Source organism: Numenius arquata, chromosome 5 (assembly GCF_964106895.1).
Source record: "Numenius arquata chromosome 5, bNumArq3.hap1.1, whole genome shotgun sequence".
Lineage (NCBI taxonomy): Eukaryota > Metazoa > Chordata > Aves > Charadriiformes > Scolopacidae > Numenius > Numenius arquata.
Window position 1 is genome coordinate 63,145,528 of NC_133580.1, and position 27,568 is coordinate 63,173,095.

General features: G+C 37.1%; 1 protein-coding gene across 5 annotated transcripts in view; it reads left to right on the top strand.

Moving 5' to 3' along the window:
- Positions 1-27,568, top strand: part of SLIT2 (slit guidance ligand 2) — a 257,533-nt gene that overhangs the window by 122,259 nt on the left and 107,706 nt on the right. For all 5 annotated transcript variants that reach the window (XM_074147922.1, XM_074147924.1, XM_074147926.1 and 2 more), the window contains exon 5: positions 26,238-26,309. In XM_074147922.1, coding sequence (XP_074004023.1) covers positions 26,238-26,309 — 72 coding nt within the window. The remainder of the gene's footprint in view (positions 1-26,237; positions 26,310-27,568) is intronic.

Consider the following 27,568-nt stretch of genomic DNA (forward strand, 5'->3'; position numbering starts at 1 on the left):
TATTTTTTTCTGTTGTGGGCAGCAAAGAGAAAACCTGATTTAAGCTGATAAGCATCTTGTGATTCAGTAACACAGTATATCAAATCTGCCACAGACAAAAATTAATATGAAGGGATCTGAAATTCCCCTTGGCATAGTTTCCTTTTTCTTTTGCTGTTTTTGTAGAACTTGCACATGCCCTCGTGGCATGTATGACACATCTTTGCTCTCATTTCAAAACTCAATGATTGCTTTGCTTCTCAGATGCAGGACAGATCACTCTTCTCAGAATCCAGCAGAAATTGGTTTTAGTGTTTTGCTGTTGGTATCCCATCAAGGCTTGTGGCTGTCAAAAGAACATGTTAAATTATAAAGTCAGAATTTGAAGTTTCATTATTTTCATTTGTGAGTATTTGCCATTTGTATTTCTCTGATGGCTTCAGAATGATGGCTTCTCTAAAAATTCTGTTGTCGTTCTCTAGAAATAACTCTGTGGACATACATGTCGAAATTAGACTTGTTTTATTATGAAATTGAATATCCCTGACAGTAGTTGAAGGTGTTAGCATGACTCTGGTTGTTGCTTTCTTTTTCCTTCTCTCTCATAAATAGTCAATCAACAATTAAGTGTGGAGCTATGAAAGCAAGTTTTAAGGAAAAAGATGTATGCACCCTATTGCCGACCGCTTGGGATAGAGCTCTGGTCACAAGGCAGAGCTCAGTTTAAACCATCACATGGCTTCTGATATTGCATTTGAAATGTGAGGGCAATTAGTTTAACATTGTGCAGATACAAGGGATAATTATGCCTTGCAGTACTGCTGAAATCTCCAAAGAGCTTTCATGCCAGGATCCCTGAAAAGTTGATTGCTAACATGTAATAAGTAACAAAAGAATTATACATAGGAAAACAATAATTATTGAAAGAAAGCCTCGTAAATTTTCTTAATGATATTTACTCATCACCTCTCTGTGAAATAACTTCCTATTGCTTGTTGGAACAGGAAATTGGGCTGCATTTACTCTAAAAAGCTGTTGGTTACCCATAAAGTATATTCTCACGATTGTTATGATATCTGTGGCGTGAAACATAATACTTGTGCGAGTGACCATAGAGCCGTGATTGTTGAATAGCGGATTTTCAATCTTTGCTTAGTCAGTTGTGTGACACTGTACGATGCTATTGACATTCGGATAAATAGGCTAAGCCTGCATGGTGCTTAGCTGCGTGAGATGGAATTAGCATCCCCCAGTAATGGAGGTGCCTGCTGTAATAGTTGCCCTGATTTAAATCTAAACCCAGGAAACAACACAGAGGAATAATCCATTAAAGAATGCCTGCTCTTTAAAGAACTATATTTTCTCCACTCATTCAAGAATTGCTCATATTGGCAAATTCGTACTGATGTTAAATCATGCATGAATTAAAGAATTAAAGCATTTTTCATATGTTCTTTAGAAATGAGTGCTTCAAAACACCAATGGAAAGGTTGAAGTTTAAACAAATTACCATGTGTTGACAGTCCTGTTGGTTCGAGGACATTTTGTTCATTATCTCTTTATTCAGCTTAATCAAGACTGATGCTTTCCAGGAGCTGGTGAATTGGGCCCCTCAACCAGATTATGAGAGTTAGTAGATACAGCCAAAATAACTTCATAAGAATGATAGGGGGGTTTATGCTTGCTTTTGTAAAGAATAATGTATTTTAAGGTAATGCAATGGATTCATTAAACACATTAAATTTGCAATAACTGAACTTCAACTTATCGTGGCTTTCACTGATAAAAATAGAGCTGTGTCTAGGAGGTGGTGTCTTTTTTAACTTCAGATAAAACAAATGTTCCTCCCAAATCATAAGTTTCTGCTATATTTAGCTTTGTTATTGTTCAGATATACATTTTACCATCATATATAGGAAAAATGTCATATTTTGCATTGCAGTAAAAAAGATCTGTTCTCTAAAGAAGCCAACTATTTGCTTGTTGCATCTTACATTTGATGTACGCTGTCGTTATCAAATGCTCTGTTTGATACCTGCAAGTATGTTTAAGGCCTAGAATACTTTTACCATTGAAACTTACATTATAGAGTTAAAACCTACGTTTAGTTAAAATATAAAAATACTATGAAGCTAGTCAAGATGATGTTTTGCCCTTCTGTGGCTCTCCCACTCTAATTACTGGTGGCAAAATGCTTTGGATTTTAAGTAAAGAGTTGTGGCCTATTTTTACCAAGCTTAATTAAAATCCTTGGGTTACTTACACTGTAGAAATTTTAAAGGACTTACTGTAAATACTGACGTCTTTTTAGACTAGAATAAATGTGAGTCATTCAATAGTGTCACGTAGAGAAACATGTGAAGACAGTAACATAGGAAGGATTGTTTTGGTTTTTTTAACTTTTGTTACAACAAACAAACTTTTCCAAAAGCAGTAAACTTCCAATACCAATGAAGTGTTTAAGAAAAGTAAAGGTAGATAACTTACACTACGTACTACTGGCTAAATCCTCATAGTATATAGGGAGGAATGCCCATTGTAATATCCATCCTATTTCTACTGATAATGTAGCCTACATACAGGGAGGGTGTGGGAAGGTAGATAAATTTTAATTGGTTGCTTTAGTTGCCTGATACGGCTTTTGGAAAAAGACAGGAGATTTATTGAAAGGTTTCAAAAGTAACTTTTTTTTTTTCTTTTAGACATGTCCGAAATACCTTTAATATTTTAAATAAAAATGCTTATTTTTCTTTCTTGATTATGTTTTTAATTTTTAAATGGTCTGTTTGTACACAAAACCAAAATAAGGGGAAAAGTGTGTTAGAAATAAATAACAATCTAGTGGTTATTGTGAAAGTTCCAGTAAGTGAAGGTTCACTTTGGGACTTTCATGCTAATGGATTTTCTTGTTATCTTGTATTTTGAAAGATTTTAATTTTCTTTTCTTAGAGAGAAAATATAAACTAGAGTTTTTTAAATTACTTCTGGAAGTTCCACCCTTAACTTTTTTCCAAACTGAAAAAATTTGATCTGTTGTGTTTGACTGTGTTTGCAGGAGAGCAGAGGCTCCCATGGCTGCCCCTCTCCCAGCAGGTTTCCTGGGTGTACTGGCGTGACTGGGGTAGCAGGAGGCAGGGAGGGCTCTGGTGGAGCATCCCCAGAGCTCCCCCAGCCCAAGGCTCCTGGCTCGGTGCCGGGGAATGTTGCGTTAACAGAGATGGAGCACTTCCATGAAGCTCCCGTGTTACATCTTTGTGCAGTTAGTGGAGAATGGGGATCCCTCCCTTCAGGGATGCCTGTGTGGCAAAGCTGTGTAATCCTGGAAAGCATGAGCTGTCTAAGATTTTGTCCAACAGCCAGATTTAAAAAAGCCCCACAACTTAGCACATACGAAAAGGCAACCAAATGCACCATCACCCCCCATCATATTTTAGTGCAATTTCATCAGAAGGCAATGTTTCCATAAGTTGACAAATGCTGCAATATAATATAAGTAATAGGTAACAGGCTCTATTTATGAAGAAGTCCTTTGGCCAGTATCACAGGAAAGTTTACGTGGACATTCAATAGCATTGTATTTTCTAAGTCTTAGCAATTTCTCATCATATTATAATATGGGTAGAATTCATTTGCAGAAAAGGAATGTTTTTGAACCGGAAGTGGTAAGTAGATTTGCAAGTACAAGTACTAGCAGTTGATCCAGCTATAAATTTAAATGAAAAATTTGGCTGGGCTGTATCGGTGACCAAGAGCAGGTCTGAGCAGTGAATAGTATCAAATGCTACAGGATGTTAATCCCAGCCAACTCTTGGGAAATGGGTAGGTCGTGTTGCTTGTGTTTAACAGAAAGATATATAGAGCTGGTTGTTGTTTAAAAGTTCTCAATTAAATGTCCCGGAGGAAGGGGGAGTAAGACTTTGTGGTAGTTGACAAGGCCTCTAGCTTTGAGCAGTTGTGGCTTTCTAATACAGGCTGGCCTTCTGTCATATTTTAAAGCAGTTTGAGGAGTTCAGGAGATGTCCGTAGTTTGGTTAGAGGAGGGCAGGGCGCTGGTTTGTTTCCATTACTCAGAAAAATTCTGGATAAACCAATATCATTAGAGAATGCCATATCATAATGTCCCAATGCTTCGGGAATTATCCTGGTATTTGGGAGACATCAGTTCAGTGCATGACCGAGATGGGCTTCTTTGGCGACCTTGGCTAGTCCATGTGCGAGGGTCAGTCTGTGTGTATTTCTAGCTTGACCTTCCTGAAATTGAAGTGCTGAGTCCAAGCTCATTTTCAAAACTTGTATTCTCAAATGCAGAGACAGAGACACAGCTACCCTTTTTCTAAAGGTGCCTTCATCATCACCTAAGACTAGATTTCTGATTTTCAGTTGGCTAAGGACAGGTGAGATGACTCCCACTGCTAGTCCCTTGGCACCATTCCTTTTTTTCCCCTCTTGAAATGAAATGATTATACTGTATTTATGTACCTTTCAAGGTGAATGTTTATTTTATTGTTATTTTATTATCAAAGTATTAAATATGTATAGTATTTAGGCAAATTGATAATGGCATTCTACAGGTACTCAAGATAGCAAATTATCCTTTAGTGGCTGCATTTCTTCTTCGTCTGCAGTTTTCTTGGGTTGGACAGAAATTCTGTATTTCTGGCCATTTATCTCTATGTAATTCTTGGTAGCTCTGATAGTATTCCTAATGCAAATTCTGTTATCTGAGAAATAACATACCTGACACAGAATATCCCTGGATTTTGGGAAAAGTGGCCTGGATTTAAATACATGAAGGTAAAGCTTATTATGGTAGAATAGAAATTAAGTCTCCTGGGCTTTTCTTGTCATCTGCTAGAACAGTAGCTTGGATTCATAAACACATTTCTGGTTTATTGTTGATTACTGCTTAGAATATTGGACTACAACATGAATGGGAAAACTATCTTGCATAAGGTGGTTGATTACGTGGTAGTATTTTTCATCTACCAGTCCAGATAGGCATTTTAACCCACTGATAACTTCAACTTAAAAACTAAACTTCTGTTGATATTCAGTGATATTCCTCCAGTAACTAAGGAAGTCCGTGCAGTAGCTGTAGAATCTGAAATCTAATTGAATTCAGCTCTGGTTTATGCTGAACTGAGACTCACTAAGATCTTCACTAAATACTGTTAAGGTATTTTTAGAGAATCACATAGGAATCTATAGAACAGATACATAAAAGAGTTCAGCAAATAACTTGGTTTTTTTTTTTTTTTCATTTCAACAAGGTTAAAAATATTGAATATCCATTTCAGGCTATGTATGGTACAAGGACTGGAACAAGTACTTTGGGGAGTGAGTAAGAAAGGTTCTCTGGAAAGTATTACTTGCGTTATAAGGCTGTGCTTGTCCAGAGAGATAACGCCTTTCAGTAAAGCAGCTGATCTATCTAGAAAAAAGGGACAAGGTGTTGGGAATACAGATCCTTCTTCAGGTCTGAACTGGATCACATCATTGAAAACTAACGTAATGTATAAGCACATAAGGCCAAACTAAAGGTGTAATAAACAGTGCTAGCTTTAGCTTTCATTAAGGAGAGAATGCTTTCTGCACAATAGAAACGTTCTCATGACACAGATTTTTATTGTTATTTAATGCTGGGTTTAAGAGTGTGGTGGGTTTTAATTTGTGTCCAGTAATAAAGCCTGTTGAGATCTTTATACCTATAACCAGTTGTTCCTTTCATTGAAATCGGCTCCTGCCTTTGGAACACTACAGCACCACTGTAAAAATGAAATATATATTTCATAACTGTAAGGGTGCATAAGATAGAAAGAAGTGTTGGTTTATGTGTAAACTGATTTGTATTTTTAAAGTAGTGAAAGAGTTTTTTTGCTTCTTTTTCTTTTCTTTTCTTTTCTTTTTTTTTTTTTTTTGAGCCTTTACGTTGTAGGTTAAAAAAGCTGAAAGCATATGGTAGCAATTTTTTAACCTCTCTACATGAGGTGCTTGTCAACGGAGGTCCATACGTCCAAAGCTAGTTAATAACAGCTGCAGGCCAAAGTTCCTTTAAGAGCTATTGCCATGTTCCAAGATTCTCAAAGACTTTGAACAAGTGAAGTTGGCCACAAGGGAAAGCAGCAGGTCTGCATTCTGCTTGTTAAGTGAACCCTGTTTGAACAGAAAAAAATGTGGCAGAAAGTCAGAATTTTCATACTATAAAACTTGACCATAAAATCTCAGATAGGATTGCCTGGTAGGCTGCTGCAGTTTAGCCTTAACGAACCATTTGCTCCAATCTACAGCTTTATTTTGCTGATTACTTCAATGAACATATTTAAGTTTTTTTTGAGGAAAATGTGGAAGACTAATTACACCGAGTACTTTTTTTTTTTTAAAAAAAGGATTCAGAGAATCCCGAAACATAGGAATACAGTTCAGTTTGTGTTTACATTTTGTGCATACAAAATATGAAGTAGAAATGGAAGAACGTATGTGAACAAGTAAAAATGGCAATTCACTTGACCTTGTGCCACTTGCTCAGTTTTATATTCATTTCCATTTTTGCCACGTTCTTTTCAAAGCTGTAGTGAATTATAATTAAGAGAATTCCCTCCAGACAGCTTTCCATGCAGTTTGTAGTTGCTTTGCAGTCTGGAAGAAGTCCAGACTTAAAATGTGAAATCACTTTCTCAAAAGATATGGTCTGTATATTTTTGCCTATCGGTTGAAAACCTTCATGGTATATTAAAGCCTTTATCAGAAAAAGCTCTTTAGAGAAGCATTTAGAGGGAACAAGGCTGTCTGGTTGGTTATCTGCCAGTAATAAAGCATCAATAAACAATACTCATCATTGTTGTTCAAGTGGGATATAAGGCAGGATGCTTGACAGAGAATATGTTTTGTGCTCTACGCGCCAGAATGGTGCTGGATCGAAAGCTGAGATTTGCGATACATTTCTAGGGCGCTGAGTGCCCCTAGGTGGTCACAACTAAAAGTACAGCAGGAACAGATTTCCCTTGCTCATCTCGTCCCTGCTGACGGACAGGTAACCTCTGCTGGGCGCCGGGCGCTGATCTCGGCCTCTGTGGCACGTTTTTGGGAGGCGTTACTATTAAAGGAGCACTTCTCTGCCTTTGATAAGTCTCCGCTTTACAGAAGAGCATTTGCGTGGTATTAATTTTAATCTGGAAATTGCTGACATGCTGAAGTGGCAGTCTATCATTACTCCCACTTCTGGCTCCAATTTAGCCCTTGTCATTGCAGTTGTCAGTATCAATTGGGGATTAGATGGGGTTATGGCATGCAGAGCGGATGGTCAGTGGATCAGTACCACTTTTCATTCCTTTTTAACACAATCTTTTTATTAGCAAGCCCACTGATACAATTTTGTTGCCGCTTTTCAGTTTTTTAGATATATAAATCGTTTGGGGGGTAAATTGCTTCCGGAGCTGCTTTTGGATTCTTTGCATTCTTTTTCTCTACTGTATTTGAAATATGTAAGTAATGAAATGACACAGAAGTGGTACCACTTCTAAAATATGCATTCAGTATTCAGTCACACAGACAGTTGTTTTGAAAATGCTCGTTTAGAATGCATTTATCCTTAGAAAAGATGTGCGTTGTAAGGCTTACCCTTCCCACTTGTACACAAATGTGTCATTGATTTGCCATTGTAAGGGAAGCAAGTATTGATTTCCAACGATTATAGAGCCAATTTCAAACGTTAAGGTTTTAAAAGCAAATAATGGAATGCTGTGTAATAATACAATTTATTTTAATCTTCATCAGATACATGATGTCTCAAATCTCTTAATTACAGCATGTGAGAAAACAAACTTTGTATTTTATCCTAAGAGTTAGGTTTTCAGTGAAATAAACGTTTCTGCAGGGAAGGAAGGGAGAAAAAAAGGTAAATCTTTCTCTTGCTCTCTGAGAATTCTGATGAATTTGCTTCTATGGTAACCAATTAGCCAGAGCTTATTACTCATGTAAAACAGGAACTGCTTGCATTTTTAAAACCTTCATTTGCAAAACAGCATGTCTAAATGATAAAGTTAAATTTCTTTCCCAAGACCACAAGTCGTCTTTGTAGGTGGAAACAACTAAGTTTACAGTTTAAAAAGCAAAGGAAAAGGCGCTCCTAGGCAGCAGCATCCATCCACGCTAAAAGCAAATATTTGTTTTTGGGGGAGAGAATGGCTGTCCCCGGAGCAGCCAGCTTAGCAAAAGCAGGAATGGAAGGGCAGAGCTCATCTTTTATGGAAGTCAGATAAATTTCATGCTCTTTAACATCGACTGTGACTGCAGGCTTTTCACTGAAGCCTGGCTCCTTCCCCAGTGTGAACAAAATAGGAAAAGTGATTAAAGTTCACTCAGTACTGGACAGCAGGAGGCAACCGCTCCGGTATCTTCAGCTGAGGGAGAGGGCGAGAGGGCTCTTTAATAAGACTTGTGAGGCTTCTTTGAAGAAAAGAAATAGGACTCGTAGGGCCTATAGATGCCTACACTAACATTCATTCATTTCCTGTACTTCATATGGCTTCTTTGACACATTGTAATATTGTCATCCCCTTCATTAAAATGTTCATTATGAAAGGGGAAAGAGAGAAAATGTAACTGTTAACTGGAGTCAAGGGTCAGCAAGTTCTGCTGTGAGCAAAGGGCTCGGAGCTGCCTGGGATAATAGTGGCAGCTCTGGGGCAGATGCGACAGACAGACGGAAAATGGAAATACGGACCTTACAAATTGTCCCGTTTAGTGTCCCGTCTTGTGACGGATGAGACTCTTGAGCGTCCTGACAAGTCTTGCAAGGCTGAAGTGGCGAGCAGATCCTCCTGGATCCTGCCTTTTGGCTTTTTCCCCTCTGTCTCTTGTTCTGTTTCTCCCTTTTTTAAGTTGTGCAATCAGTATTCACACATTCTTATAACTAATAGGATTAGGGGCGTTGCAAAGGGATTTGAACAAGATAATTAGTTTACTGCTTAGCCCACAATATAACAGGCAAAACCCCTCTGAGAAAAGGCAGACAAAATGGGTCAGAAAATGTGTGGGAAATGAGGTAAGGCCTCTCAAACAGGGCCTCAATCAGCTGTACCATTATGAAAGGGTCCTGGAGTATTCATTCATTACCGCAGACTGTTGACTTTTTTTGGCTTGGCCACCAGAGGTGTCAAGGAAAGAGGCTGAGCCGAGCGGTGGGGAGCATTGCTGGACACCGAGGAGTCCGTTTCAAGTGCTTAAATGCACTTTCACGTTCTTTGCCACCACAGCAGCATGCAGCAGCGCTGGAAAATCAGAGCACGCAGCCTCAAGCGCTTCACAAAGCTGAGGCTGGAGAAGCAAAGCTTCTTGTAAACCTTGGGCTGGGTCGCATGCTCTGAAAGAGACGGGCATCTGAAATATGGAATCAGGAAACTTACTTTATGTGTAGTATTATGTTTGAACCTCTATCTAGCAGAGTTATTTAAAACATAAGTTTTCTAGCAGTGGGTTGAAGCGTTCCGTTTAAATATATCTTTTCATGTTTTAAGGTGTGCTACACAGGAAAAGCCCCCAAATCCAGTCCCCGCTGTCCCCTCTCAGTGATACCAGGGTGGTGTGTGAATTATGAATTACTTGGTCTCCAAAGGAGCAGCAGGAAATACTTCAAAGTTCCTGCCCATTTTTCTTTTTTTTTTTAATTTTTATTTTAATGTTTTTCCATTTGAAACTTGCCTGAACCACCAGCCTGATCAAAGCTGCCAGAAGTCGTTAGGGGACATGTCAACCTGGCTTTGGCTGTGTATGGTAACTTAGAGGTGCCTCCTCTTCGGTGGAAGAAACAGCAGGAGCTGCTCTAATGAACTGTCCGGCAGCTCCATCTTGCAGTGTGTACACAACCAGAGGTGAGAAGAGGTTAATCCATAGGGGAACTAGTTAGGAAAGCAAAGCGAAAAATACCAGGGAGTTGTATGACCAAAATTCAACTTGAAGCCAAAGATGGCTGCTGACATTTTCTGTTTCTTTTAATAAAACTCGCCTTTCAACCTGTTGCTTTTTGTGTCAGCTTGGAAGTTTTAAATACTTGAGCTGCAGTGCAGGAGTATGCATTATGTACCGTACAGAATGTCATGTTGCCTATAGCAAATTGGCTTCCCATTCGTTTTAAATGCCTGTATCTTATTTCTGATGGAGATTAGATTCCTAATCTTAAGATTAGCTTCACTTTTATTTCAGCATAGGGATTCATTACTATAATCTTTATCTGCTTATAAATGTACAGAAGACAAAGACGTTCACTATTAGACATGTACATACCTGAAAGTAATATGAAATGCTAATACTGTAATCCTAGCTGTTGTGATTTTCATCATTAAGCACATTTACCCCAGAGTTTTATCCTGTTTTTATTTTTTAAAAAATCTGGCAGTTTCCCTTTGTTATTTAAATGCTTTTTCTGCAATTCCCTGTTCAACTGCGAGCTAAGATGTCACCTCTGCTGCAGCTGGGAATCTCTGTTTTGTGTTGCTTATTATTGTATGTATGGGAAAGGGAATCATGAATATTGAAAATACTGTGGAAAACAGACCCTGTGAGATATTTGCTGGTTCTTCAGGTCAGGCGTTGTACCATACATACGTTTAGGTATGTGGAGGGTAATTTTCCACTGGAAATGAAGTGTGTCCCTAATTAAAAAACAAAACAGAACAGGAAAACTCCACAGGCAGAAATTGGTATAGGAATGCAGAAGTCTATATAAGAATTGTCTTATAAAAAGAAGTGCTTATCAGTATATTTATAATACTGCTTATCAGTATTATAAATAATATGTATCAAAAATGAAGTTTCAGCTAGGTTAAAGGAAAAGGAAAGTTAAAACAGAAATTCAGGAGAATAAAATATATGTCTTAAAGTTCATCAGAGCATTTATTTTTAAGCATAGACTTAACACCTGAACAAAATCAATATGAGTGACACACAAACTTACGGTTTCTTTTCTATGACCATGCTGTTTAAATGTTTGCTTTGAATCTGGTAAATCCTTGTCCTTGGGGTACCAAGATTTTAATTTCTATTTAGAATAGGGCTATCTAACGTCTCTTTTCAAGTCTATATTTCTGTATGATTGTTTATGTTTGGTTAAACTGTTCAATTAGTACAGCTCATAAAAATATTTCTGGACATATTTTCCCTTCAGATCTTTGTGTAGCACATGATAGCAGTGAGGAAAATTTGGCTTATTTTGATTATTTATAGATGTGGATGGGAAGATGGTTAACAAAGGGCAAAAGAGATATGGAAGGAGAAACTGCGAAAAAAAAATAATTCTGCAGATCAGGGCTTAATTAGATATTGCGTATCCATGCTGAATGCTGAGTTTGATCTTTTCATTTTCACAGATTGCAGACCTTTTATTCTCACCCACGGTCTAGTTTAAATTGATACTAAGGGAAAATATTTGGATATTTTTATCCCTGTTTGGAGCAAACGTTTGTAGACATATCCTCATGCCTCCTTGGTTCTTTTGGTGTTTTTAGTGTATTTTTAGTTCGTGTATCCGAAGCACGCGGTACCACTGCAGTCCAGCTCTCAGACTTACTCACTTGTAAGTCAGGGATGAATCCTGATCTGCGTTTACTGTAGCTCTTCCAGTGTATATTTTAACTATTTCTGATTCTTCCCAGAAGACCTACCACTTACCATGGTGTCCTTGGTAGCACAGTTCCTGCAGTGATGCAGACCTGACACAAAATTTTGAAGTATTAGCTTGAGTGGTCAGTCCTCCTGAAGTACTGACCTTCTGCCCCAAAGCTTTCTTCTACCTGGCCAGGACTTGGAGGAGATTTCTGTCTCTGAGAAAAATCCTTTAAATGTTGTCATAAGGTGTGCTGGGGAGAAGTATGTGAGGACTTTTTAATTTCAAAATGAAAATCCCCGTTTTTTTACAAGGGGTACATGAGAACTTGGCAAGATCTACCCCCCAAAGAAACCGCAAAAAGCGGCACCAAAATCCTGAGTTTTATTAAATATAAAAGATAGTTTTGTCAAGGACTTGTACATGGTCCAGTTGCCTCAAATATTATTTGTGGTGTCACGACAGATCATCATGGGGCAAGATGAAAATTTATAGAGTAATTATGGAAAAAAAACCCTATTTTCTAACTTTCTTTTTCTGTCTTTCCATCTGAGGATGATTTTGTCTTTGTTCGTATATGCTTAAATCAGGGAAACCTATAATTAAAATGTCTTCAATGCTGTTTTTTCAGTAAGTAGTTTGTGATTCAGAGATATATTTGATCACATGTTCAAATCTAAGCTTGAGAGTAGCTACAATGAGCTCATAGGGATTTAAGCATATACTTTAAATTGTACGTGTTTCAGTGCTTTCCTGAATTGGGATGAGATTATTTGTAGGTTTGTGGTTTAATAAGAGCTATATTTAGCTGTTACTGTAGTTTTCCATCCTACAGCTCTGAGGATGCTGTATCATAACCTATATGCTTCATGTTGTCACAGTCCATCTTAAGAGAGAGTAATAGATTTTTATTTAGTTGAAAATTAAGAGCTTTGAAGAGTAATGTTTTTGTTTTCAAAATTGATGGGAATGAAGAGCATTCCCATAAATATACTTTATTCCTAACCTATCAAAATTGGAGTTATTGATTAGTTTAAAAAAAAGAAAAAAAAAAGAAAACCAAAATGAAAACCAAACCTAAAATTATCATTGTGGAGTTTGGGGTTTAGAGGTGTTTCTTTTGAGTTTTGGGGGTTGTTGGGTTTCTTTTAATACAAAAAAAAACAGTAGCACTATTTAAGTACTCTCTGTTTTTGTGAGTGAAGAATGAGAGGTAAAATATTGGCTCAGGCATGTCTAGGAGTTGAGGGGGCAGATGTGCAGTAAATGGTTTTGCCCACACTGTTGGAGCATGTATTTGTCGAATAAGTTTTTCACTCTGTAAGAGGCATAGTAGAAGCAGAACTCAAACTTTTCTGCCCGTTTTCAAGACAGACACTTTCTGTCTTGAAGAAGTTTCTTCAAGGGAGGTAAAGTAGTTTCTTCAAATACTGGTAAATAGTAGGTGTATATAGAAGTTACTTACCATGTCCATCTCTCTTCCAAATCACCTTAAGCACGCAGAATAGACAATTCAAACAAAGTTGTGACTGACCTGAATTTACTGTAAACATCCTGATTTTAAATTAGGAAGATCAAGTTGTGTATTTCTTGTGCACTGGTTAAGAATTAGAGCAGGAAATCATGCTGACAAATGAAGTGAATGGGGATGGGATACAGAGTTACTCTGTGATTTAATATTCTCCTAAATATGTTAGATGTGTATCTCTATAGAAATTTTAGCTCTTTACTGCCATAAAGCCATGACTTTCTTAAGTGATATATCTTCAATAATTCTACAGTATTTTGATTCATAAAAGTTGAGTAGATTGGAAGGGGCTTAAAAAATGCATTTTAGTAGGCCTTTTGACAGATGTGATTTAAAAGCTTAGAGGAAGCAATGCACCTGTCACTTTTAATTGCAGAAAGCTTTCCATCTATTAACTTTATTTTGCCAGAGCCTTCTAATGAAAAAGTTCCAGTATCTAATTTAATTTAATTTTCTTTGGGTTTGCCAGAAGAGCAATTAATTTTTAAAACTTCCAACTATTAAACTGTGCTTCACAAAGCAGTCTCTCTATCTTATATACCATTAAGTTTCATCATATGCTTGTCATACCTTTGGAACATCTTGATATCCTTGAAGAAATGTGGCAGTGAAATGTAGACATATTGTCTGTAGCACTAGGTAGGCTTTACAAATACAAATGTTCATATGATTGGGTTATTCCTATCCATCATTAGATTGCATCTCTCTGGAGCTATAAGTACATCTGTGCCTGGCAGGATTGTGTTATCACCAGTGCATATGGGGACCACGTGTCAGTCTTCCAACAAAGATATATAGCCTTGTGTAGAAGCAGGGTTGGATATGCTTGTATTTCAGCCTCTAAATCAATTCCTGGGACCTTTGCTACAGATGTTGGGAGCTGCAGGTCTGTAAAACAGTATACTGTAATTTGAACTGCAACAGAAGAATAAGCATGAGAGGGAATTAGCCATATGGCAACAGATAGCAAGTGCAGTGGAGCCTGTGTAGAAGCAAATCCTCACACCTTCTCAGCTATCTGTGCAAATATCGTTTAAATTTAATCACCTCAGAGCTCTGAGCTGGCCCTGTTCTCAGAGGAGATCTGTTCTTACTCAGCGAAAAGAGTGAGTACAGATACATGCGTTGGCTCTTGTAAGATAAATGTCCTAGGATTTTTGAGCTGGTGAAGCTCTTGCTGGTTTCCTTAGAAGTACGAATGGATTTACACAGACTGCTTTAGCAGAAAGCCTCGCTGTGTAGTGCCGAGATGTTGTTGCCTTTAATGGCTATTATTGATATCAGTGCAATGTCATGTGCTCATCCATAGGCTTACTTCTTAAATCCCAGGTTTTTTCTAATTTATGCTTTAAACAAAATGCAATCATTTTAAGTCTTTAAATGCTTCATAGTGTTTTTCACAATTAGTCTTCAAGCAATAGGGAAGCTTATGCATGGGTTGTTGGGATACATTTAATAACTCTTTCTTCTCATTACCATAACTGTCCTCAGTCTCTATATTTGCCTGGACCTCTCTGTCCTGAAGTCATCTGTTTACTCACCACGAGTGTATAATAGCTTGTGAATGGAGACTCCAGTGTCACCCTTATTCATCCCAGGTGTGCTGTGCTCTCATTTGATTGCAATTACTTAACTGATATCCATCCCATCCAGCTGCTTTTCTACCCCCAAATAGCAAACCAAAACAACCCCCTCCAAAACTAAAAAAAAACCTTCATACAAAAAAATACCCCACCCCACCCCACACACAATCACTTTTTGTCCTCATTGTTTGGACTTCTCAGTAGGATTTTTCTAGATATTTACTTGAGCAGGAGCTCTATCAGCTACTTAGAAGAGTCTGGAAAATGGTTGAAAGGAAAGAATTTTGCATGGAAGCAATTTGGAAAAAAGACTTGAAAAGCTATGGATGGAGGAAAAAAGTCTGAAGGAAGGAGGGGAGATGAGTTTTTAAAGTCCAATTAAGAGCAGCCACTCTTTGATGGTGTCAGTGGAAAAGTGCAGTCTTGGAACAGAAAATCTGAGCTTTGTGGACTTTAAGCTTAAAAAAATGTCTCAATGAAATTTATTACTAGTGCAAGAAGCTGAACTTTTTTTGTAACTTTGAGGGGGAAAAAAGGGATAAATATGGCAGAAGTAGCAATACAATTTAAGCTTTTATTTAAATAATATAAAATTCGGCATTATTTTGTAGACAGATTTTCCTTGAACATTTAATTTGCGTCCTGGTATTGTGGCAATAGCATACAGCCAGGGCTGGAACATGCAGTGGGGTTTTGCACATTCTTACACTTGGGAGCACTCTGATCCAAGTTTTTGTCCTGGGATGTTCTTTATAGTTTGCTGTTGATGAAGAAATTGGTTGTGATCAGTTCATTCTGGAATTACCTGTTTCCTTTTCACTGCTTACGTAGAGCTTTACCATTTTTACAAGGCTATTCAATTCTAAATGGCCCCTGTGTTCAGCAAGGGTACACTGTTCCTGTTTTACAGCCCATTGTACTGCCTGTGCTGTATTTTCAGCTCCTTTTACTACAGGAAACTGTCTCTTGAAATTCTGTTTCTTTGCGTGGCATTGAGAGGAAAGAGATTGTGGTGAAAGGAGTTTGGGGGAAGCGGCTGGGACAGCCACAGAAAGAGAAGGCAGACTCAAGAAGAAAGAAGAGCCTGGAGCCCTTGAACAGAAACTTCTGAGATGCTTAGCTAGACTATTGGAGTCATTTAATTCTGGTCAGTGGGAAGTTTTAGTTCCAGAATACTTGAATATTAATATCAGTAATTGCCCTGAAGTTTCCCAACAATTCTCTTCTCCTAAGAGCTTTTAGTTGGCTTGTATTAACCAGCCTGTATACAAGACATAGAATAAAAAAAAAATCCAGTCAAAAAAACCCTGTCCAGTTGCTCAAATAATTCAGCGTGTTCTTACCGTTTTCTGTTTCATTATTAATGAAGGATGATATGAACATGCATGTTTCTGTCATCCTTTCCATTATTAGTTTACTCTCCTAACACCTCAAAGTCCTAGTTCTTTGGGTCAGAAACCCAATGGTGCTAGGCAAACACCCACAAAAACAACCAGCACCCCGTAAAACAAAAAAAATTATTTCTGTGAAAAATATTACAGTATAAGAAATGACAGATGGGTATGAGCAGATGGGTGAAGCCCAGGAAAACAATGGTATAATATTGGTCATCTTGATAAACAGTAATTATGACGGTAGCTTAGCTGTTGTCATTTTTTTTTAATCATCCATGGTAATCCTTTTATAATTTGCTTTGGTTTCTGTCAGTGTTCTTAGCTTATTTTTTGGCACTGGCAGGCAACAGCCTCAAAGCCTGAAGCATCAGCACTTCACATACATTATGTGACTACACACATATTGTATAAAGCTAAGACTGTACAATAAATCTGTCTTGTTAAGCAATCAGCCCGTCTCAAGAGAAAATGCCCAAATTGCATCATTCGACTCAAGTGAAGGAAGAGTGAGCATGGTGCCATTCAACATTAATGATCTGCAAGATCATTTCTAGTTTACTCTCCAAATTTTGGCTGTCCCTTGACAAACCGTTCAAGGTTAGTTTTACTGTTAGGAAACCACTCGGAGTACTCAGCTTGTTGTTACACTAAGAGTTTGGAGCTACACTTGATGAAAAATGTCTGTGTCCAGGGATGTAATTATTGCTTACCTGTATTGGAATAGCAGCTATGCATAACGGGGCTGGATCAGGAACCCGCTCTGCTCCGTTGTGAACAAAGAGAGAAATGTCATAGTTCGCTGAGTGATATTTCAGAAGAGAATATACAGGGTTATAGACTGCGTAGTGAAACTAGACAACATACCAGACGACCTTTCAGTCAGTTTCTAAAAGTGCTTACAGCTTCAATTCCAAAGCAGGTGAAACAATATTAAAAATTCAAGACATGTTGACAGCTGTAAACTCCTGCTAAAAAAGAAGTTTTGTTACAGGGAAAGGTAGTGATAGATTTTTCAGATGCTGTTGAAGAGGTCTTTCGGAAAGTCAAGTATGCCATCTCATCTATTCTTAATGTGAGCGGATCCCCAAACCAAGCCAAATGGATGTTTCAGCCATGCATATGCTGAGTGTGTAACGTACCAGAAGAAGTGAAAGTTACCTGGCAGCATCTTGCTTTATCCTTTTGAAGTCCTTAACTTGTAGTGCATTTTCAAGTCTATCAAGTGTGATAGTTGATTAAAAATTAATCACCAAATCATCTTTTGAAGACTGGTTGAATTAAGACAGCAGAATCTTCACACTTTCCTTACAAAGAAATGGTCTTTTGTGGCCTTGTATGAAGTAACACATAAAGAGTAAAATTATTTTTTATTTTGCCTTCAATTCCAACCTGGTTAAATAAAAAGGAGGGGAAAATCCATGAACAAACCCCATATATGCTTTAGGAGTTATTGGCCATTATTGAAACATTAAATGCAGGATATTACATCCATATGGCTAAAAGTCATCTTCCTCTCTGCAAACTCCGAGGAGGGTTGTAGGTCAATGGTACCCTCACATTTCACGGCTGTGCTGCGCTCTTGGGCACTTTTAAGGGAACAGTGCTGCCACTAGAAATGTGTGGCGAGCATCAGTCAGTAAATATCGCTCAGTATCTTCCTTCAGCTTGACCAATTTGAGACTCTATGAAGGATAAAGAATTGTTTTTTCTTTGGGGGTGTGTGGAGGGTGTTCTCAAGAGCTTCAAGTTTTTCTTTCAAGGGTCTTTTTCTATCAAAAGGACTACATTGAAGCCAAATTTGAAGTAGTACTGCAGTTCTCTCTCTTTGAAATTGTGGGTGGTCCTTTCCTCCTTAGGAGCTACAATGTGTAATTATTTCTATTTTTTTATTTTGTAGTCCTAAACAAAAGCGAATTACATATTAATTTAGTGGAAAAGACTAATAAAGACTGCTTTCCTTTTCAAAAGTAATTTCTAAGACTCCAGTAAAATACATGTGTGGTCCTAATACTCCTATTTTATTTTACAATTAACATTTGTCACACTAGGACACTCTAGCACAATAAAGATTTAATGCTGAAGCTCCTTGAGCAATTATTGTCAAATGGTACCAGAATATACAAATTGATTTAAGTGAATTGTTGGAGACATTGTAGAGTAGAATTGATTTTGCGGCCCATAGATTAACTTTCACGCCAAGACTGAGATTGGAGGTTTTGGCTGATTTCAGACCCCAAATGTGATCCTATTAAAAAGTCAGACAGGCCTGGTACTTGTACTGTGTGCTATTTGCATTCTGCAGAAATTACCAGTTAGTAATACACAAAATTATAAACGAGTCAATATCATATGATATTGGATAGGTATGAGGAGTCAGGCTGTTTCTCAAGCAAAAAAGATTAGCACTAATTGTCGTAATTTACATTTTTGATGACTTATCCTAAATGTTAAAGTTGAAGGTACTGATAAACTCTCAGATTATCAGGCTGCCAGTACACCCATTGTTTAGTTTGTTAGTTTTACTCTTTTGTTATATATATTCTATATGGATACATAAGTGGTCTGCACCTCTGCTTTAATAAATAAATGGATAAAATGGATAAAAATACCTGCTGCTTAAATAATACAAATTATAATATACTGATAGCTATAATAAGCAGTACATTTCCATTAAATTGTAGATTTATAAATGCATAATATTTAAAAATCTGAAGCATTAAGAATGAAAGAAACGTCAGTGATATCATTAAAAGTGATATCATTAAAACCTGAGAGATGAAAGTGAGCAGGGAAATTTAGTCTGAATATTCTTAGAAAAAAGCGGAAGATTCATTCCTTACCATAGAAGTTGCTGTGACTCACAACATTCTGTCCATATTGCAGTGGTAATTGCCCTGTGTTGTGAAATATGAAATATTCACTCGGGGGATGTAGCACACTGTGGCACAGGGAGTGATCCTGCTTTAGCGTGGGAATAGATTATGTGTCTACTGTGTACAGCATCTGAGTCTCTAGGGAGTCAACAGAGCAAATGGAAATTAGTGATGCAGAGACAACCTGCAATTCTGCGATCTAAATTTTTCTCATCTGCTTTGTGCTCCCTAGCATGGTACTGATACATACTACCACTGATATATACTACCTTGGTTTCTCCATCTGGGAAAGGAGGCTAATAGTACCTTTCTCAAAAGTGAAATTTTATTCCTCTTACAGGAAGCAGGTTGGAATGATGATATCACCCGTGATAATGATTTACAGGACTAATGCTAGGATTTATAATTCAGATTTTTGATCTTCACAAGTAGATGAATGTGTACCTAGAGACATACTGGCCACTGCTGATAGTATTGGACTTCTTTTGTAGCTTCATTATGAAGAGAAATAGCTACACTGGATGTTTTACTGAAGAATAATAATAAAAAAATCATTGAAATTAATAGGAGGCTAAATTGTTTATTTGATAGTCAAAGAATAATGGTACAGTAGAATTCATGGCTTTGGTGGGTTTTGGTTTGTGTTTTTTTCAGAATAAGAGTTTAGACCGAATTGTTAAGCATATGGTTTTTTAAGCATTGCCTTATTCTCTCTGTCTTGATTGATCTATAGACTGACCAAAAAGCTATGCCTTGCTAAAACATGAGAAGCCACTCAAGTATAAATTATCTTCATAAATAAGTGATGCAGTACAGTAACTTGTTATACAGTAACTCTGTAAAGCCAAACATATGTCAGTATTGTATCAATTAACTGGATAAGCCTCATTTGACTGATGGGAAAGGTACTTACTTGTTTGTATATATTAATATATTTGCTGAACATGGGATAAAGACCTGTTGTGTTATAGATTAAATCATTCCTGTTTGTTTAGTAAGAACATGCTACCGTGATGGAATTCCAATATGCTTCAATAGGTTCAGTTCACCTGAGCTATTAATTTTAGAGGAACTGTCTCTCCAGGATACTCTCCCTGCATTTACACCATAATGTAATAGTTCAGTAGCATCTGTATTCTTGAAGACTGCACTTTGGTTTGATTCTCGTTACATAGTTCTGAGAATAATTTTCATGCTTACATACCTTATCCTAATACAATAAAACTAGTGGTTGCCAAAGCGTGCCTTTGTAGCACTCAAAAAAGGTCTTAGATTAAATTCCTAGTCATACTGCAACTTTGCAATTTTAAGAGTATGGTTGTGAGATGATAAATGAAGGTTTGTGAGCAGTAAAAAAAATCTGATCAAAAGTTTTGCATGATAACGCAAACCACCTAATATGGAGTAGAAATACATATTTGTTATTCAGATTTAGAAAGTGGAAAACTGTCTGGCATTTCAGGAGTGAAATCCAAATCAGAGATCCAGCGAAACATAAAAAAACCCTACTTTGCTGTTTCATTCATTTGCTGTCCTCTTTGCATTCGAAAGCTCACTGCTACAGCAGCTTTTGCAAATAGAGGCAGCTGCTGTTGTTAATCATGATATTAAATAATCTCTTTCCATCCTTCACGCGAGACATACAAAGACACAGTTGAAACTTGGGGCCACGGATCACTTCTCTTACGCGGTCACGTCACAGCATGTTCTCGCCTTCAGGGAGCTCAGGTTTTACTGCTGGTGTCTTCACTGCCTCCCAGTGAGGCAGAGTACATCAAAACCAGCTCTTGCAAACCTGAGTCTTGCGCCAGAATAGGTTCATGGTTTTAGATGGCATGGCCTCATTAAGGGGACTGTGGCTGGAGAAGTAGGAAAGACATGGATCTGTTGGAGCAGGTCCAGAGGAGGCCACAAAGATGACCACGGGGCTGGAGCACCTCTGCTGTGAGGGCAGGCTGAGAGAGTTGGGGTTGTTCAGCCTGGAGAAGAGCTGGCTCCAGGGAGACCTTATAGCCCCTTCCAGTACCTAAAGGGGGCCTAGGGGAAAGATGGGGACAAATGTTTTAGCAGGGCCTGTTGCAGGACAAGGAGTAATGACTTGAAAATATTTCATGCAGAATATATTTAGCTAATGTTAAAGATATTGTTTTCCAGTAAGAAGGAAGTACTAAGCAAGGCTTTATTCGTGTCAGGTATATTTAAATAATTATTAAGGATGCTGATCATGGAATAGCTACCCTCTGAGCTGTTTTTATGAATTGGGATAAATAAACTGATAAGTATTCAATACTTAGTTTGACTCAATATTTCTGCCTTTTCCTTTAAAAATCAGAACACATGATTCGTTCCCAGTACTCAGTATTTTACAAAGTAGAGAATGGCAGTATAGATTTATGATATCACTGGTCAGACACAGAGGGAGGTTAAACCATAGAGGAAAATAAAATTACAAGTAATTAAATTTACAAGCAGGTTTGCCATCTTCAAAAGATTTATTGTGTCAGAACAAACAATGGTTTTAGCCACACAAGAAAATTGTGATACAGCCTTAACAGCGTATGATATAGATATTATATGTGGTGTTTCAATTTATATAATTAAAAATTTAGCACTCCTTTTAAGGGTAAATGCGATATTCAACTGGGAACCATACATGGTGAGTAATAAAATAGCTGCAATGCAGTACTGTCTGCATTTTTTAAGAGCTGAAGCACTCTATCAGGCTCATTAATATCAGGTTATCTGAGGGCTTTATCTCAGATAAAAAAGCAAGAGTATGTATGTTTTTGAGGTTTGCTATGGGAATAGGTTATTATATTCTATTGGTATGAATTTCAAATGTTAGCCGGATTCTAGGTTGGGTTTTTTCTCTCTGATACACTTCTATCTACTAACCAGCAAATATGATAAATAGAAATGAAGCATTTCCATCCTGTTCTAAGGAAGGATTCAGTAGTAGCAAGGTTTTGGCAAGGTCTTTCTGCTATTCCCACAAAGCATAATGCATTATGATTACTAATGTATTCTGGAGCAAAACATAAAATAAATAACTGAATACAAAAAATGAAGCTGATTTTTGGGGGAGGGTGGGGGTTTGATTTTTTTTTGTTGTTGTTGTTAATGTTTTTTTTCATTGGTTTGTGAAATACAGAAATCTACTTTCTTTCAGGCTTCCAGCCTGATTTGCCCAGCTGGCTTTTTGTGTGAAAATCTATTTAACCCCAATATTTCTGTGCCACCTTTAGCTTGAGGACATCTCAAACTAAAACTGACTGAAGTTACATCTGGTAGTTCTGGCCTCAAGCTCTGGTTTGGTGATGTGTAGAGGCCAGGAGGCTGAAGGTGGTCTGCTGGCCAGGGAATGTAATGAATGATGCCCACAAAGTTGCACTGAGGAATTTTCTTGAAGGGTCAATGTCTAAGACATATTAATTTGGAATATATCTCTCTAGGTATGATATAGTAGAGTTAAGAATATTTTAGTTGAAAGAAGGCTGTAAGACAAGGAGACTCTGCATAAAGGTGAATTCATCAAAACATTTCAGTAGACCATTGCACTTTATTAAAAAAAAAAAAATCTCGGCTTTTTCACTCCAGCTGTGTACAAAACCTTTTAAAATCAATTCTGCCATTCCAGAGGAATGCTGGATTTTGATGAAAGGTCTTGGGCTGTAATAATAATGGAGAAGAATTTGTTCTGATGAAGGTGTCTTGGTTAGATTGCTGGTTTCAAATGTTAAGACAAGTTGATGCCTTTTCTTTCAAAAATACTGATTTGTTCTTTTAAAAGTAGGATGTTCTTTTGTTTAGTGGCTTAAATTTTATTGAAATGCTTAGAGCCTCTTTCATTTTAGGGGTACCAAGTATCTTCATAAATTATACTCAGGATTCAAATGCTGCCTCTTTTTGAGATGGGAGGTGAAGTTCAGACAGTTGTTAGTGCCGGAAAATAAGGACCATCAGGCTAAAAAAAGAGATTTGCACCTTTCTTCACCACAGAATATAAGCTGCAAAGTCAAATCAATGGAACATAATGGCCTGCAAAATTGTCTGGTTTTATCTACAACACATATTTTTTTCCTAATTTCCCCAGAAAGTCAAAGTGCGCCCTGTGCTGCTTGTGACCTTCTTTTCTGTGAGCAATCTGAGAATTGCAGAAGAATGAGTTAAAACATCATAAGAAAAGACCACACAGCAATTCCTTACTGAGTCCTGGGTCTGCAGTGTGAAGTGTAGGTGTAATTTATGCAAGAAGAAAAAGCGGAATGTTTGTTTAAGCCTCTCAAGGTTTTTATAAGGAGACCTTTTGAGACTGAGCAGATGAAAAGTTAAAACAATCAATAAATAATTACTAAAAACTTGCCTGCTATAAGTAGGCATAAATTGTGTGTTGAAAATCATAGCTGTTATGCGAGAGGTGGGATTTTGCAATGAAGGAAGGAATGCATAACTTACACTTTTGTTACATAAACAATTCCAAGAAAGTTTCTCAAACCAGCAGATGCATTGCAAAAAAAAAATTTCTCTTTGAAAATGACATTTGCCAACTTTGCTTTGCTCTCCACGTTTAGAAGGATGCTTTAAACAAGTGCCTTGCACAGGAAGCTTGGGAGCCTTTGCAGTCAGGTAGTTCGTACTTCAAATGTGTTCAACTTAGCAGGGAACAGTGTACTTTAGTCTACGTGAGCCTGTGCTACATGGAAATGGTGTTGACTGTGTGGCCCCAGGGGTAAATCTAGCATGCTATTAGTTTTCTGTCTTTCACGTGTGCATACACAGCGACAAACGTAAGCACACATACAATCTCAGTGTATTGTTTAATTAAGACCCTGGCTCAACAGCTGTTATTTGTAAGTCATGGAATCATAGAATTGCCTGGGTTGGAAGGGACCTTCCAGATCATCGAGTCCAACCATCAACCTAACACAGACAAAACCCATCACTAAACCATATCGCTAAGCAGTCCTTGCATTCATGCTAAGATTTGCATTTAGTCAAGGAAAGATTTTGACCAATAGATATTTTAAAAAATAATTTAAATATTGTCTCAATCTTACTCATCTTCTACTTTTTTTAATTATATAAAATGGTGAATGATGATACTCTATTAACTGTTATAAAAAACATAATGCACCATTACCTCCTGCAGTATATATTTATGAGTATGGCAGTGGTTTACACAGATATATACACGTATCTGTATTATAAACTAATCGTTGATTATGATAAAAATCACTACTGCTGTCTTAATCACTTTACGCACAATTTTTATATTGGTAAAATCTATTAGTCAATTAAACAGAAGTGTAAATATAGATATTTCCGGTTTATACTTACAATGGAATTTTTTTAAAGGAAGTAGGCGGTTAAATCATGTTGCCGTAACAAATGCTGAAGGCTGCTTTTTCATTCATTGCCATTGAATTTATTGTCGGAGCAGTGGAGTCATATCCCATTTCAAGATTACTTAGGTGGCTTGAAAATTAAATCACAGCTCACAGATTCTTTTTTCACACATGGTTAATAATAGTAAAATTGGGTCTAGTTTTAAATACACCTTGCAAGATATTGCAGTGCAGTTAGACACACGAACTATGAAAGATTTAGTAAATAGAATGTGATTTTCCATAAATTAACAGTGAATTGGCTAAAACAAAGGTGCTGTCAATGTATGTAGAATTATTTCCAAAAGGATTATATTGATATGTTTTGTTAGACTCAGGCAATGTGGGGTTTTATAAAGTCCTCAAATTATTTTTTTTTTTGAAGTTCATAAATCTGAAAAAGATCTCCAGGTGTGATTGCTAATAACTGGAAACATGAGCTCATGCTAGATTACATTTTAGGGAAAGAATATGTCAAAAGCATGACTGTTTATATTTAATCAGCTAAATGCTTATTCACTTCATGTGATTTAGATCTATTTCTATGCACCGTTTTGCAATGTTTCTCCTAAAAGCTGTCTCTGAAAAGGTCATCCAAAAGATTTCTCTAAAAAGTGAAATACTGTGCAATTTTACTTCTCCTGTTAGGGGTTGGAGTGCATATGATGTGCTTTTTGGAGTGAAGGTCCTGATTTGGTTTTACTGAAATGAAATCTAGTTCTGCTCTGCGACTGACGGAAAATCCTAGTGTAGACACAGCTTGTACACATCTGATTTGTTTCTAGATTTTATTCAAATGCTCAAGTAAGCCTCTTTGTATAAGTTCTTGTGTTCCTGTGTATATGTCTATAGATACATGCATCTCTGAAAGCCTCCAAAAGATCTGATTTCATAATTTTAAAACTGCAAGGTAGACAGGTCCCTTTGAAGGCCTTCAGATGTTCGTGAACCATGTGAGTGGTAGGGAGGTTTGGTCCAGGGTCCCAAACTATAGTCTGAAGTAGAACATTCAGACTGCACTAACAACTTTAATCTATTTATCATGTCCTATTGCACTGAATTACTTGTTAATGGAGTATAGCATATGTGAAAATCTCTGGATTCTATTTTGGGTTTGTTTTCCTTCTTTGGTTTTTTTTTCCTCCTCTCTCTTCTGATACTGCCTTTACTTCAGTTCTCTGGGTTCTATTTCCAATATGGAACTGTGAAGGCCAAAAGTATTTCTAAATTTCAGAAAAAGGGTTGGTTATTTATATTGATAGCAAAAAAAAATGTTCATGAATATTTCTCTTTTGAAAAACGCACTATTTTCAGATAGCCTGGTACAACTGGTCATGCAGGAGTTTTGGGGAGAAACCTTAGATATCTAATGGGGTATGGTTTTTAATGCCTTCCTTTAACATATATGGTGCTTGCCACTGAAACAAACTTCAGAAATATATTGATCTCAGATGTTATACAGCTTGATAGGTGTTTCTCAACAGCTTGCTGCTTGTTCTTTTTGCTTGTTTTCAGTCTTCCTTGCATAAAGCTGAGCATACTATCAAACATTGGATGGCATGGATTTGGAATGGGTTAAAAAGTAAAATAAATCAGTTAAAAATTAAATCAAATTGGCCTTCATTGTTAAATTATATAATGCTTCTGCTTTTTGTTTGGCATATATATTGGTGCTTTGTAAAGGAGCTACTTAGAGCAACACATAAACTAATTTGAGTATTATTGCTGCTTCTATTTCTTCAATTACAAATCAGTTAAGGTAATAAAATAAGCTTCATTTGAAACATTGACTGAACTGTAATGGCTGAAATTATTTCCTTACGTGTTGTTTTTCTTATACACAGAAAGAAATATATATGGCAGATTTTAAGTTTAATTTAATTATTTTTTTTCCTAGTGATCTTAGTGAAAATCAGATTCAAGCGATACCAAGAAAGGCATTCCGAGGAGCAGTAGACATAAAAAATCTGTAAGTATTTTCCTCCTTCATGCATATATTCTGATGGTAATGCTTTGTCAATACAATGGGCTTTTGTTGTATCAGATCTCTTTTTTCCTAAGCACGTTTATAGCTGCTTAAGAAATCTCTGCATAAAAACAACACATACCATTTGCTTTGGCAAAATACTTCAATGTATCTTAAGCATCCTAAAATTACCCTATATGAAATCTAAAACATTGAAATGGAGTTGAATACAGCAAGGCATTATAACTATTTGCTTATGGTAAGCAGAGTTTAATATTTGAATGTCAGGCTATTTTAAACCTTTCATTGTTTCATGTGAAAAAATTCATTTTGCTGTGGGTCTAAGAGTTTGCCTTTTGTTACCTTGTATAAAAGAAAGAAAGAAAAATTGTGCTATTATCTAGTTTTGCTAGCATATATTTTTTGTACTTGTGGTACTGCTTTTCTTACGCAGTTTTCTTCTGTGGCAAAATAAGTCTTTTCAAAAAGACTGATATTCATTTTCCTAGAGACAGTGACCCTGAAGTTCATGGGCAGGTTTTGAATTCTTATGGCTTCTAAATGTGGAAATGTGTGAGTTTCAAGACAAAGGAAAGCAGTGACTTTTTGACTTTCTGTTTAGAGTGGTAGATCAGTTTCGTGGACTAAAGGACCTGAACGACCTGAAGACTCTGATGAACTTGCATAGTAGGAAATGTAAGGTCATGCACTCAAAAGCTATAACCCCTACTGTAAGCTGAGGACTCATCACTTATAAACAATCAACAAAGACAGAGGAGATATACTAGTAGCTTCCAGAAAGACTATGGAGCTGCCAGTGTGATGCAGCTGTGAAAAAACAAAATTGTCATCTTATGTGGCATCAGTAAAAATAGGGAAGTATTAGGCCGTTATATGAGGGTTTTATGTAATTTCTATTGAAACCCTTTCTGTTAATTGAACTTGCCAGTGTTAAAGAAAAATGAACTTTCTAGTTGTGTTACTTTGAAAATAGAATGCTCTGTGATTACGAAGGAAACGACATGATGTCCTGTCCCCGGTAGGAGAGGACTTGACAGGAAGCCCTCTGTGTTTCTCTCTTCCTATGGTGGCCTCCACTTCATTCTGCTGCCCGCAGCACTGCACACAAATCAGTTAAGGGAGTGGTTTTTTCAAAGACTTAGCAGAATGCCCAAGAGCGTGGCCTAGTTGATATGATATTTAGAAAATCTTTATTTTTTTACTTAACCATGTTTGTGGTCTGGATCTACCCGCAGTGAAGT